The 15,082-nt window shown below is 39.1% G+C and overlaps 1 protein-coding gene across 1 annotated transcript in view; it reads left to right on the top strand.

Annotated features, from left to right (window-relative positions):
* Nucleotides 1–15,082, top strand: part of SOS2 (SOS Ras/Rho guanine nucleotide exchange factor 2) — a 58,011-nt gene that overhangs the window by 17,967 nt on the left and 24,962 nt on the right. Inside the window, exons 4-8 of the mRNA XM_080617167.1 lie at nt 1,358–1,522; nt 2,203–2,406; nt 3,899–4,042; nt 9,128–9,238; nt 11,271–11,369. Of these exons, the coding sequence (XP_080473293.1) occupies nt 1,358–1,522; nt 2,203–2,406; nt 3,899–4,042; nt 9,128–9,238; nt 11,271–11,369 (723 nt within the window). The remainder of the gene's footprint in view (nt 1–1,357; nt 1,523–2,202; nt 2,407–3,898; nt 4,043–9,127; nt 9,239–11,270; nt 11,370–15,082) is intronic.

The raw sequence follows: 15,082 nt of genomic DNA, 5'->3' as shown, positions 1-15,082 counted from the left end.
AATAAACTCAAATACCTTATCTACTTCTGTAGCACTATTTTGACACCTTTATTTGTTTCAAAATGTTGCAGAAGCCAAAATAGGAGAGAACAAGTAGATCCTGTTCCTTGTATACTGTCAACTTAAGATGTGTATCAATGTCCTTTCAGTTACTGTTGAATGTCACTGATGCCCTGGTTTTAAAATAATAGCTCTGCAAAGGTGTTACAAAAGACCAGATACAGACTTTATTGTTGGTAGGTTTTGAGGGGAAGAGTGGTCATCTTGGTTCTTAGGTGTCATGTTACTTATAACATGTATAGAGCTCCTGGCTTACAGTAAGGATTTAATGCCACACCGTAAACATGGATTCTTGCCGAGCCCCTTAGAGTTTTGGTTGGGTTTTTTGATTATAAAAGAGTACTCTGATTTTTAAATCAGCATTTAGTCACTTTTAAATCAGTGGTGAATCAATAGATTCAGGCTGATTTAGACATTGCTCCTTTTTGGTGTTTCTTTTTTTTTATTGCTTTTGCTTTTCATTCATAGCTTTAAAAATGCTTTTATCTAGTGGTGGCATTGTTGCACCAGAGTTTCCAGCTGTATTGAGAAAACTCTGTTCAAGCATAAACAGAAATTAAAGCACTTCTTCAGGTCTAGTCACTGTTCTTGTATATAGTGTCTCAGTTTGTAACTTAATGAGAGGGGAAGAGACGTTAGAAAAGTGTTAAATAAGACCTTTGTAGGCAACAACACTGGCTTTCTTCTATGAATTCTGGTGTAGAGGTGTGTCAGTATAGGCACAGATTCTTTTTTTTTATATGTCGAAATACAGTAAGAACAAGACTATTCACATGCATGACTTTATCTGTACTTATTCCTGATGGTCCTGTCACAAATAAAAGGCCACATAGTGCATGCTTTGCAAAACATGGAGTACGTATTACAAGAAGAATGTGAAATATTCATCCTGGGTTTTTTTGTGTTCAGACTTTAATTATAACAGTTTAATTATTTTATGGAATGCACGGGTGCAGATAGCTTAGTTGTTTAGCGAAATGTAAAGGAGTGGTTCCAGTGAAGTCCTTTCCTTGAAGGAACCTTATTTTTAGGGCTGTCATTTTTCGAGGAAGTATTATTGAATGTTCTGCAGCTTTTCATCTATCAGTGTATGGCAAAATAGCACAAGAAAATATTTGCAAGGATTTCCTTTGAGGCAGCTGCTCAAATTTCCATTTGATGACCTTTGCCCTGGCTGTTACATTACAGTAAACTGTCAGCAAAGACAAGGTCAGTTTCAGCAAAAACTTCAGTGTTAATTGTCATTCTGAATGAATTTCTGGAATAAAGAGCTTTCTTTTCTCTCTTGCTTTTGCAGGAGGTCCTAGGTTATAAGGTAGATTATCACGTCTCTCTCTATATTGTGGCTGTCTTAGAATACATCTCAGCTGACATTTTAAAGCTGGCTGGAAACTATGTTTTCAATATACGACACTTTGAGATCTCCCAGCAGGACATTAAAGTCTCAATGTGTGCTGATAAGGTAAGGAGTTGGGATTAAAATGGTAGCTACTAGAGTTGTTTTGGGGTGGTTTTTTGTTATTTTGGTTTTTTTTTTTAGGAGATATATCCAAAGTAGGATAGGAGAGGAAGACTGGTCTTACTCATATCCAGAAGCTTCTTCCCCTGTTCATGCCACACCTGTCACAGTAAAGACTGAAGCTTAAGTTAAGACTGTTAAGTTTTGGAACAGTAGTAGTACTTACAAAACAATGCAAGGATAGAAAATGTTACTGTCCTTTATGTCTCTGCTGTGTTACTGTCCACCTGATGTTGCTTTGCCATGACAGCTCTTCCCTTCTGTGTAATACAGAAAAGACCTTTAGTTTTCATCCTTATTAAAATAAGAAACATTTCTGTTTAATTTTATCTTTATCAGGAGGGTTTTGTCAAAGGCTTATGCAAGGTGCCTTGTTTTCAAAGTTGATTCTGCATGAATCGTAACTTGTTTTCTAGGTCGTACTAACTTACAAAGGGGAAAATGGCTTTGGCAAGTGATCCAGCCTTCTGCTGCCAAAGTTTAAATATTACTCCCTTGTGAAAGTGATCACAGAAAGTATTGTATTAAAAACTCAGAGGATTTCTCTGAACACATTGAAATAGCTGAGCTAGAGCCAAATGTAAAAATCAGCCTTCATGTAATCTTAATTTTTTTTTTGCTAGGTTTTGATGGATATGTTTGATCAGGATGACATTGGTTTGGTTTCTCTCTGTGAAGATGAGCCCTCTTCTTCTGGGGAACTCAACTACTATGACCTAGTGAGAAATGAAATTGCAGAAGAAAGGCAATATCTGCGGGAGTTGAATCTGATAATAAAAGTATTTCGGGAAGCTTTCCTGTCGAACAGAAAGTTGTTCACACCTAATGTAAGTCCTTTAATAGGTTATTGATGTGTAATGCTATTAGCTCCATTAGCAGCCATAATGTATCAATTTTACATTAACTGTGTTGGACGTGAAATTAAATCTGATTTATTATATGTCAGTGCATAATGAGTGTTGTCTGTATATGAAATAAAATGGAGGAACTGCCATTAATAGTATGAAGAGTGCTGCTCTCAGAGTGAAGCTTAATGGACACAATTCCCTGTCAGATGCCAGCAATAGCTGAAGTCCTTTGGTCAAATAGGTGATAGCTACACTTTTGCTTAACATAAAAATGAACAGTTACCTACCTGCATGTACAGTGAATGCAGATGAATGCTTGAATTGACATTGGAAGTCTACTCCAGTGCACCCTTATCTGCAGAAACTACAAGACAGCCATTCGCTCTGGATTCTGTAGTGTGAGACTGACCGTGAATGGAGTTTCCATTTGATAAATGATTGAAATATTTGCTTGAAATTCTATGTGTGACAAATTTGGTTTCCAGGATGCTGGAGTTTAGAAAGGAGAGAAGTAATTGTAAGAGATTAGTGAATACTTCTTTTGGGATGAAGGAGAAAGAGACCAGGCTAGCAGAACTTAGGTGATGTTAACACAGGTTAAGAGAGGCAGCAGGAGACATTCCTGTTACAGCTGGTGTAGAGGTTCCTCAGTAGCTGATACAGGGTATCAGAGAATCGTACAAATGTGGGGACAGAATTCAAATGAAGGTGATGGGAAGAGAAGGAAGGAATATTTTGGAGCTGACAAATATTTTTTGGTTATATGGGAATGGGTATGAGAAATTTTGAGATTGCTTGTTCCCACAAAGAGGTTGCCATGGTCTTGGCGCTGGCAGGAGGTCAAGCAAACTCTGCAGTGTAAGGTTGGGACAGAGAAGGCTTCTGAGAAGTGTGTTTCAGAGGGGTCAGAAGAAGAATGCAGGTCATTGGAAGGGCTGCCTAGTTGGGTGTGTCTGTGGTGTGTGGCTTTGAAAAATCCAAAGTAGAATTTGGAAGAGGAAAATGCTGATTCCTCCTCTGTGCCCAGGTAGTATTCTACTAAAGTAGCCCAAAAGCTGCTTTAGTTTTACCTGCACTTTAGAGGATCTGACCTTGGAGCTGCTTTAAATTTCCTCCTTCCTATTGTGTTCTGAGAAACAAGTATCAGCAGAGGGGAAAATAAAAGTTGTGAATTGTGGCTGAAAAGGCCAGGCATTTCTGTCCAAAGCATTGAATAACATGTACTGCGACTGGTGCTGCTCTGCTCTGGCCTGGGAAGGATGGTTCACGTTTTTTCACTGGGTTGTGCAAACCTGGATGGGCCTGGGCAAGCCTGCAGGCCTGGCAAGACCAAGTAATTTAACTTTTCCTGGCTTTTTGTTGGCTCCTCTCCACTTTACCTCTTGGTTCAGATTTCACAAAAAATGCTCCATATTTACATAAGTAAAAAAAATAATTCTAAACACTACTACAACACATTTTATGTTTGCAGGATATTGATGTGATATTTAGCAACATTTCAGATATTCACGAGTTGACAGTGAAGCTTTTGGGATTGATTGAAGATACGGTTGAAATGACTGATGAAAGTAGCCCTCACCCTCTGGCTGGCAGCTGCTTTGAGGATCTTGCAGAGGTACTGTGGTTTGTTGGTGGTTCTTTGTTTGTTTTTAATCACTGATTGTTTTATTTTCTTAGTAAACTTTTGGTCATGACTGAGATCTCTGATAAATCTGCAGTTGTAAAATGTGCTTTTAATAAGCTCTGAACAGAGATCTTCCCTACCCATGCCTTAGTAGGTAAGCTGTAGTGAGTTTTCTGCGTGTCACAGAAACAATACCAAGCAGGTAAGCACAAAACTAAAATCTTATTTTAGAGTGGGAATTAATCGCTGCCATCCTGTAGGGATGGATGTGGATTTGAAAAGTAACTACCTGGGATTGCTTACAGAAGGAAAGTAGGCATGCCTAATTTGTAGGCATTGGTGTCAGGAGCAGGGCTCCCCCAAAATCATAGCAGTTGGGTGTAGATCTGCCAGATGAGTGGCTTGCGTTACTCTGGACAGTGAGCTGACTCAAACAAAATGTATTTTTAATTCAGGCAAATGCATTGTTGTACATCTGGAATGGGAAATGTCTCTGCAAAGCAGTGGCTCTGGGAAAGAATGAAGTGTCAAAACAGATATGCAGCTGAACAGAAGCTTATGGTTCAGTAGTGCAGCAAAAGCGCTGTTGATACCCATTGACATGTGAAATAGATACTAAAGAGAAGAAATAAGGGAACACTGCACGCGGATTTGGTGTGGCTCATACTGAAACATTATTAACAATTATTTTGTCAGTTTTGTTGGGCTTTTTTAATTTTTTTTTTAATTTATTTTGATGGCCATTGAAGTACTGGAAGGACTACAGAAGAGTCACAAAACTAAAGTTTTGAGGAAGTATGTATCTCTGTTTACTCAAATCAGGATAGGTATGTATGTACCTTCATGTCCTGAAAATAGAGCACCAAATTACTCTTGAATGCAGCAGAGAGGTGTGCAGCAAAAAAAGCTGTTTCTGAAAGACAAGAGGACAGTTCAGTTTAGAATTACACCACAACTTTTTAACTGTCAGGGGAGCTACCTGGGAACAAATTACTGAGCTGGATGTGGAGATCTGCTGTCTCTGAACATGTTTGAATGGAGTCTACTTTTTCTTGATAGGTCTATGACCACAGGTTTTTTTGTACCAAAACGTACAGGTAATCATTGACTATTTCAGAGGAAGTCAAATGAGGTGGTGTGGCCTGAGAGGGAATCTCTCAGATGAGCCACATGGTAAATGTGAAGTTTATGGGTTTTATCTTAAAATTATGATATCTATAAAGAAAATGTCAACCGATAAAACTTCTGTTTCGCTTTTACTTTTTTTTTTTTTTAATCCGAGGACTGCATGAACACACCATTTGAAAAATGATTACATTTTTGTGGGTGTGAAGAACGTGGATGCTACAGCCCATGTGCTGCGCACTTATGAATATACCATAAAGTTTTTGTGGCGCTACTTCAGTAAAGCACTCATGACATATCGGTAGGAAAGTTCAATTGCCTAGGTCTTAGCTCTTAAGTTATTAAGGCATAATTGCGTATATAATGGTAAGGAGAAGCAGTTGAACAACGAATTCAGGTAGCTTATATTAAAGTTGAAAAGAGACTTAAAATTTGGAATAGAACAGCACTATCCTGGAAAACATGCATATCTCAGTTTAGTGAGAGAGCTACTTTTTAGGCATCCTGTGCTTCAAGGGAAAGAAATGGTTTTCAATGAGTAAAAAATCTCACCTGATTTTCATTCACTGAAAAACTTATTAGGAAATGAAGATCAGGTTATTCAAGCCTTTTTATATAGATAGTAAGTTTGACTATAATAATTCAGTTAATATGGAGCAAGACCTACTTAATAACTAGGCTGTTCATTTGATCATCTCACATGTTGGGGTCATCCTTCTGTGTGTATTTGCAAGAAGGATCATTAAAGGGTGATAAGAAAGTGAAGTGTTTATTTGTTCTGCCTATCTTAGAGCCGGGCTTGTTGGCTTAGTGTTTCCATTATAAAGGTCCTTCAGCTTATTTGAAAGGATAATTAAAAACAAACAACCCTTGCAAACTGGAGTGTTGTGCTTTGTTTTTCTGTACCAGTTCTCTGGAAGGTTTAAACATAAATACTGTACTGTTCTTGAGATAAGGAAGTACAGGGAAAATAAGATTTTTTTCTGGTGTGGAGGAAATTAAAACACTTGATGCCTGACACATATGAGTGGGAAATGAATATTTGTTCATGTGCTGGAAGAACATTTATTTGATGGTAACTTTTGCAATTCTAACCACTACAACATGTTTTAATGATTGCCTGAGGTAATCTCTTTAGTGATGTTCGGGTAGTGTTGGGGGAGCCCCAGAACCAAGGACAGAGGGTCTTTGTACCTATTTTGAAGTGGTTTTCAGAAGGCAGCTAGTAAAGCAAGGTTATTATCACTACGTTATACATTTGTTATGTTGGTATTTGCATTTCCACAGAAGTTTTAGGTTTCCAAAAGCAAAGCAAAAAAAGTGGAAATCAGTGCACTACAGGGAAAGGGGCTGATGAAACCTACAAACACCAATCCACGACTATGTGCTGCATTAAGATAACTTACAGGGGTGTCAGTTAACATCTCCATATTTCAATAACTTTCGCAACCTTGCAAGTATAACCCTCCCCCCTTTTATTTATTTATTTTTTTTTAAGTAGTCTCCTCGGGAAGGTAACTTGAGGTTTGTTTCAAACTTGTGTTCAAAAATCAAACAAAAAAAACTTGAAATCCTGATTGAAGTCTGAGTGGAAGAAACTGAAAACACTTCCAAAATGCAGTAAGAAGTTTAAAAAGACAGCACAGAGCAAATATGTAGGATGTGTAGTGACAGGACAAGCGGGAATGGCGTTAAGATGATAGAGGGTAGCTTAAGATTAGATATTAGGAAGAAGTTCTTCCCTGTGCGGGTGGTAAGGCACTGGCACAGGTTGCCCAAAGAAGCTGTGGCTGCCGCATCCCTGGCAGTGTTCAAGGCCAGGTTGGACAGGGCTTGGAGCAACCTGGTCTGGTGGAAGGTGTCCCTGCCTGTGGCAGAGAGTTGGAACTGGACGGTCTTGAAGGTCCTTTCCCACAAACAGTTCTATGTGTTGGTCTGGCACCCCCAGGAGGTTTGCATGCAAATGCGAGGTTACATTTTTGAGCAGTAGTTCCAGCCCGGCTCTCTTCTTGTGTCCTGCGGCGCAGAGGACATTGTGGATCAGCTTCAAGCATCTGTCTGTTCCTGCTTACTACCTCTAGATGCAGCTGAACCCACACTCCATGGCTGACTTTCTGCTTCTGCAGATGTTTATGTTAATTTCTTCTTGGTTAGTATGGCAAAGAGGAACTATATGTAGTGTTATAGTCCCCTGTTATTAATTGGATGTTGTAAAATATGACCCCTGTACTACATGCTTGCAGGTAGTGGGTAGTCATGGAGTAAACAAACAAGCAGGCCGCAGAGTGGTTTCAGATTCAGCTAAAGAAAACCAGACTGTTCAGTTAGAAAGCGTTTAATCATTTCTCTTCAGCTGCTGAAGTGCCAAACCTTCTCCTCTTCCTTTCATCACCCTCCCAGATACAATCTAATGCGAATGGACAGCAGTGATTAGAACTTGATGAGGAGATGATTACAATTTGCATGTGAAAAGAGAGTGCATTCCGTGCCTCTCCTCTCCACAAAGAGTTTAATTGCAGCTGCCCCCTGAGTAAGGTGGAAAATCCCCTGGGCCCTCTGCAAATGGAAGACTTCAGACCTTACTGAATATTCAGATGGGCCTCTGTGGCGTTTGGTACTCCCAAATTCTGTAGCCTGTATTCTGACAAGCGCTTTGCCATTAAGGTGAAAAGAGGTATGTGCTTATTCTGGGCATCGTGCCATCAGCACTGAATAACCCGGTGATTCAGGAGTGATTCAGCCCAGTGAATCTTCAGAGTCGGGAGCAGCTTGACAGGCTTTGGAGCCGGTGATCTATGAGCAGTCATAAATTATTCCTGCAGAGATTCATGTAGTTAGGTTTTCATCCCTTCCTGCTGCAGTTGGTACTACAGAGTCACGGCCAGATACTCCATCCAGTCATAATTTTTGCAGCTGAAACCTGTGGTGTTGTCAGAGGACTTTCCTCCGAGGCTGCTTTGTCCCAGAGCAAGGTATTTTTCCCAGCCTTCCAACATGGACAGAAAAGTGTGTAGCAGTCCAGTGCTTGTGACTGACCATTCTTATGTCATGTTCCCTGAAATGGTGGTGGTACAACCATGCCTCCATGTGACAGACTCCGGGGTTCATCTTTATCATAGAATTAGATAATCCTAGAATGGTTTGGGTTGGAAAGGACCTTCAAGTTCATCTAGTTCCAACGCTCTGCCATGGGCAAGGACGCCTTCCACCAGGCCAGGTTGCTCCAAGCCCTGTCCAGTCTGGCCTTGAACACTGCCAGGGATGGGGCAGCCGCGTCTTCTCTGAGCAACCTGTGCCAGTGCCTCACCACCCTCACAGGGAAGAACTTCTTCCTAATATCAAATATAAACCTAGCCACTGTCAGTTTAAAGCCATTCCCCCTTGCTGTATCCCTACCCTTGTCAAAAGCCACTCTCCAGTTTTCTTGTCAGCCCTTTTAGGCACTGGAAGCTGCTATAAGGTCTTCCTGGGGCCTTCACTTCTCAAGGCTGAACAACCCCAGCCTGTTTTCATAGCAGAGATGCTCCAGCCCTCAGAGCATCTTCATGGCCTCCTCTGGAATCACTCCAACAGGTCCATGTACGTCTTACGTTGGGGGCCCTGCACTTCTTTCTGAAATGTCATTCTTCGTTGTCAGAGGAGGTAAATTGCCAATCAGTTGAAATGTGAGTGGGCTGAAAGCAAGAACTTCCCATAGTTCCCACTGCTTCAGTAAGACACTGTTTGTGTTAGTGATAAGTATGGTGAGGTTGAGGAATTCTGAGAAAATGTGTACGTCTCAAATTTAAAGTGAGAAAGGCTTGTGGTTTACTCAAAGTTGTTTTGCAAAATCGATCTTCTCTTGTAAAGTTCTGCTTATGTATCAGCTTATTAAAGGAATTAATTGTAGCAGCTGGGACAGAAATATCTTGCATCCTTCATATGGGTGTATAATTCTCTGGTTTTCTTTAGGAACAAGCCTTTGATCCATATGAAACCTTGTCCCAGGATATTCTTTCTCCACAATTTCATGAGCATTTTAATAACTTAATGGCGAAACCTGCTGTTGCTCTCCACTTTCAGGTGAGTGCAAATGAGAAATACTGACTTGCTTTAGGTCTCATGTGTCAAAGGTTTAAAATTGTCAGTAATTTTTTACTTCTTACTGAGGACCATATCCTCTAGATTCTGACCTTTCCATCTTGTTGTAAGATATTTGGACTCTTGCTTCTTCATGTACGAACTGGATATAGCTCTGAGCCATCCATACGTCTTTTGCAGTTTTTCTTGTCCTCACATCGGACTCTTTTACTTGAGAATAGAGGGTGACTTCTCATACCTGCATCTTGTATTTCTGGTTTGCCTTTTAATGCCAAACGTAGACACCTAGGCACAATCTTTTTATTTTCTTCCATACATATCCCAGGCCTCCTGACCAACAGCATTTAGGCTGGGACTGGCAGCTTTTCGTGAATCATTTCTTTAATAGAACTATCCAGCAAGATCAGATGTGATTTGTTAATATAAATTTTTGGGGGTTTATGGCTTCCTTCTGTCAATGTGGCACATGTGTTAAAGGCTGCTGTTCAGATGAGTGAGCCTGTGTTCAGAAATGCACTTTGAGAAGCTGCTGAGCAAGTGTTTGGTCAGTGGTGCTCCCAGCTAAATCAATTATAGTAGCATATAGTTTGTAGGATTCACTGGGGCCCATGTCTCTGCAAGCTGAGACTCCTCAGAGCCATTCCTTCAGGGAGAGTGTTTCCTCTTCAGTGATGAGTGCTAGTAAGCCTGATCATCTCACTCAAATACTGCTTTGTGAATGAAGTAAGGCCCTTTACCTACCTCCCTAGCAAATTTAAATCCCAAAGCCCTATTCCACATTAAATTGGTAATCAAGTAATTTGACAGTGAATCTGGCCTCCTTTTTGACTCTCCTCACCATAGAAAGGTTTGGGCTTTTCCTAGGGATGTTCCTTCACATTCCTCCAAGCCATGGCATGAAGACGGAGGTCCAGGCTCTGGGTTGTGGACATGTATGAGCTGTCTCTGGCCATTGCAGGGAGATGCAGCCAGAAGTTTTAAACAGGGGGAGAGGTCATTTCCAAAAAGGAGATCAGATAACTCAGTTTCCATTCAATAGTTATTTTGCTATGGAAGATGGCAGGAATTCACCATCCTTTGGAAAACCTCTCATCTTACAACCTGAAGTATTGTGTTAGTTACTGCTGGGAATGGGAAAAAATATCTAACTCATTTTCTGGGTCATGAACTTGTGATTCTCAGTTTCTGAGGAAGAGGAGATACTAATTTCTTCAGTACTTGATGAGACTTCTGTATTTCTGTGATTTATTGGATGTAAATTGAAGCACAGCATGTGTAACTGGGAGGAGAGGACATCAGAGGGAAATTGATGGTTATTTTGGAAATGGTATGGGCTTTTTTCAAAATGTAGTCAAGCATTCTCTGCCTGCTGGGTTGTGGCTGTTGACTGGGGAATAAGGCATGCTGCTTAGTCCGAAGCGCTGCATTATTTTAAGGTGTTACCACCTTGAACTAATGCTACTAATTGAGTTCTACAGAAAATGCTGAGATACGAAGGTGCTACAGATTGTGATACGTGAAATAAAGGATGCTTATAAAATGACTTCTGGGTAACTTAGTCCTCTAGCTTCTTATATTTTCTGTTTCTGGCAAAAATATGGACATCCAACCGGTTGCCATTTTAAGGAGACAGGTTGTGCCAGTACTTGTGGGAGTTAGTGGTGTTTTCAGAGCTATGGGTTCACTATTGCGTATGCATCAAAATCAGAATGTATTGGTGGAAAAGGCTGCTTGCAGTGGCTGGAAGATGGTATTTGGTGTTTACAGGTTCTGTTTGCTTAATATTAGAGCATTTATGTGTCTCTGAATCTTATAATGAGTTTCATTAGACAAAAACCTTTTTGCAAACTTACATTGTTCTTGCTTCCTAATAGATGTAAGCATAGTGTAATGTAGAATGGAGGGGGCACCCTGGATGTGTCTAGCACAGCCATCTTGCTTGGAGCAGTACTAACTTGTCTAGTCCTGTTTTGAGTATTTCAGTGTAATAATCATGTTTATTTTCCCTTTTCAGTCTACTGCTGAAGGGTTTAAAGAAGCTGTACGATATGTCCTTCCACGACTCATGCTTATCCCCGTTTATCATTGTTTGCACTACTTTGAGTTATTACAGGTAAATAAGGCCACACTCTTGTTTCCTGCTAAAAACATCTCTTAATGTAGAGAATCTGAGTTTTTAAATAGGTGATTAGATTTTATTTACTGTTTCTGAAAACCCAGAGATACAAAAGCATTAATTTGACACCGGTTAGTATAGGTCTGAAAAGTAACATCGTATTGAAAAATGTTCAAAAGCATCTACTGCTCCAATATGAACATTTTAAATAACTGTCTTTTATTAAATAAACCTTTACTGAACTTGAGTTGTAATATAGTTTAAAATTTATCATGCAAATATAATTTATATTTCCTTGAGTTCTGTATTTTTTGCCTGTTCAGAGGAAAGCTCCGCATAATTCAGGTCAGTATTCTCAGGCTCAAGTCACTCCCCAGTTGCAGCTCAGCTGATCTTACTTTGGGAGTTGAGGAGGCACTTCCTTTCAGCAGAATCAGAATTATATATTCTTAATGTTCACCCGTTTGTCCTGAGTCCTAAATGGAAGAGATACTGCAGAAAATATGATTTTTATAGCATACCACACTTTTCTCCATATTGAGTAGGAATTCAAATAAGTACTATTATTTTCTTACTTTTTACCAAATGACACTGATGAAATGTCAGGCTTTATGGAATTCTGATTCGGATGATAAAAAGTTATTCCTGTAGGACATATTTCAGGGGTCTAACCCATACAAGTTGTTTAGGTTGGCATCTAGTCTGCATTCATGAGCAGTTTTGCCTAGTGAGGCATTACTTATTTTAGAACAGCCTCTGTTGGTTTGAGCACAAATCACTTGCACATACTTTATTGTTATGTGCACTAGCAAGGTGGTTCACGTCAGTAGATATTTCCCTTGGGTATAACAACTAAAATCCAAAAAGGAACTGAGCATGTATCTTTTTGCTTACAAGCAAATGTTTTTGCTGTGAGTTATGACAAGAGAGGCCAGCGGTCAGCAGAAATTTTAACATCTGAGATCTATAATAATCATTCTTGAATAAGAAAAAGTAATGCTGCTGTAGAAAATGCAGGATCTTTTAGAAAGCTCAAATCTCTAAGTATTTTTCAAGTAGCTGAGGATACTGTAAAAAAGGTTAGTCCCTTTGTTTTGGAAAAGTTTGTAAAGCTTAAAGCTTGTAAGAGTAAATAAATTATTAACTAACTGGGATATACTTAAACAGATGAAATATCCTGTGGCTATAAACTGACATTTTGAAATGGTAACAGAGATTACACTTTTAAGTTCTCTGTGTAAAAAGTGATTGTAGCAGCGTTGTACCAGTGTGCTGTATGGTCTTCCTTTGCATTTCAAATGATTTACTTGTATAAAGGAAACAAAGGAAACTTTGCAACATAGACGTTTCGTATAATAAAATAGAAAATTTTCTCGAATCTCAAGGCAAAAAATAGCAATTAAGACCAGATGCATAGTTGACATCTGGTACATAGTCCTTTTTTCATTTTCTTTTCAATTTCAGTCTTGTTTTCATTATGTCTGCTGTGATTTTTTCCGTGTCTTGATATAGTTAAGTAAAAACAAGGACGTTTTGTTTTGACTCATGAACGACACATCTCCAATGTATGGTTTACCTGTAGTTTGTAGAAAGGTTTAGATCTAATTCGGCTCAATAGATTTTAAATCTTTAAGCATTTCTATTAATAGTTTAGAAAATACTTAACAAAGCTTAAAATATACCCCCAAAACACAAAAAACCAGCCCCAAACAACCCAAATTCTCCATCTGAAAGGAGGTTGTAGTGAGGTGGGGGTTGGTCTCTTTTTCCCAAGTAACAAGTGACAGGACAAGAGGAAACGGCCTCAAGCTGCTTCAGGGGAGGTTTAGATTGGATATAAGGACACATTTCTTCTCCCAAAGGGTTGTCAAGCACTGGAACAGGCTGCCCAGGGAAGTGGTGGTGATAGAGTCACCATCCCTGGAGGTAGTGTGGTGCTTAGGGACATGGTTCAGTGGTGGACTTGGCAGTGCTGGGTTAACAGTTGGACTTCGTGATCTTAAAGGTCTTTTCTAACCTAAATGATTTAGTGATGCTAATGGTCAGTGAATTTTTCTCTAGATTACTGAACTGTGTCTATTAAGAACAGCAGCTTTACATTGCCATAGGTATAGTGTTTGCCTTCATAAAGCTTAAGTTTCTATAAGGACATCTTCCAAAAGAAAATAAACTGTTCAAAGTACTGAAGCTCATACTTCTCGTTAATATTGATAGGCTCAGGTTACATATGCATGTTCTTAAATATTCTCGTATCTTTGAAGAGTAAAGTCTGGCAGATAGTGCAAAACCATCTTGTTATTTATTTGTTTTTAACTTGAAAAATACATCAGCATGCTGCATGAAAGACTATTAGGCAATGCCTTTTTTAACTGGGGAATTTAGTGGTGAAAATGATTAAATTTGACCTTTATCCACAGTATACAAGATTTCTTAATAGAATTAGAATTCATCTGCAGAGGCTGAGACGTGACTGTCTTGAATCCTTCTAACTTTGTAAGCATAAGCAGAACAGAAATCTTAAATACCGGTCTGTAGGGGAAAATGGTAATTATGGAGTCTTTTGTTGTGATCACTTTAGTTGCAGGTTTAAAAATTGAATTTTATGTTGTAGTTTGAAAACAAATTTACAGCAGTGATTTTTTAACAAGCAGGGTGTTTTAAGGGTAAAGTATTTATTCAACAATATACAATAAACTGATGGTACTGCTTCTCTGTTTTCATTGTGTTTGTCTCCAGGAACCTTGGTTGCAAAAGACTTAGCAAAAATGGAAGCAACAGAATACTCAATATTTTCATGAGTTCAGTAGGGAGAGAAGCTAAGATTGAGACTGTTACTCTTAAAGAAAGTTACCCAAAAAACCCTAGTGAATTGGGAGGTAAATAAAATAATGATTTACAGAAGTACAGGCCTCGATGTTTGCTCTTTTGCAAAATAACAAAGCTAAAATGAATGAAACTAAAGTATAAAAAAAACATTTGTAGAGCTTTTCTTGCTGGTGCAAAAACCTGATTTTAGAGCCTCTGATGCAGGATCTGCATGTCATAGACATCCAGCCCTTATGCCTCTTGCTTGGGCAAAAAGGAAACTCTGATCCAGATCCTGCAAGAGGCATAAGGGCTGGATGTCTGTCCTTCCTTCTCATGTGACTTGCAGGCCCAAGAATTAGGGATATTGCATGTGACTCACTGTGGTGTTATCACGCAACCCAAAATATGAAATTCAGCCTTTTGATCTTTTCTGCTGTTACCTAATCATTGACTGACAGAGAAATCCTGGTCAGTATTCTACAGGATTGCCATGGCATAATTTAAGTGAACAGTGGTTTTTATTACTATTTTCTGATAATTTTATGTACAGTAAATTGAATGGTTAATATTCTCAGTTTATCATCACTGGTATTCAAATACATAAGCAAGACCCACTTTTCCCTCTTCTGAAGATTTACCTATCATCTCTGACTAGCAATCATGGTACACTTTTGCATCTGCTGTTGAATTGGAAAAATGCTTATTAAGAACTGGCATTTGGAAAGCCAGATGTTAGTCCAGTGATTACAGAGAATGAGATACACTTCAGGTGATCTGCCTGATCTTCAGGAATCCATGCGTCACATCGTAGAAATGGATTAGATTACTTACAAATAAATGTGTGTGGTTCGTTGGTTTTTTTTTTTTTCCTTTTTAATACAATAAAAGAGCAAAACATGCCA

This window comes from Psittacula echo (assembly GCF_963264785.1).
Source record: "Psittacula echo genome assembly, chromosome: 5".
Taxonomy (NCBI): Eukaryota; Metazoa; Chordata; class Aves; order Psittaciformes; family Psittacidae; genus Psittacula; species Psittacula echo.
The sequence above is the reverse complement of the archived record's forward strand: the minus strand, read 5'-3'. Positions and strand labels throughout refer to the sequence as shown.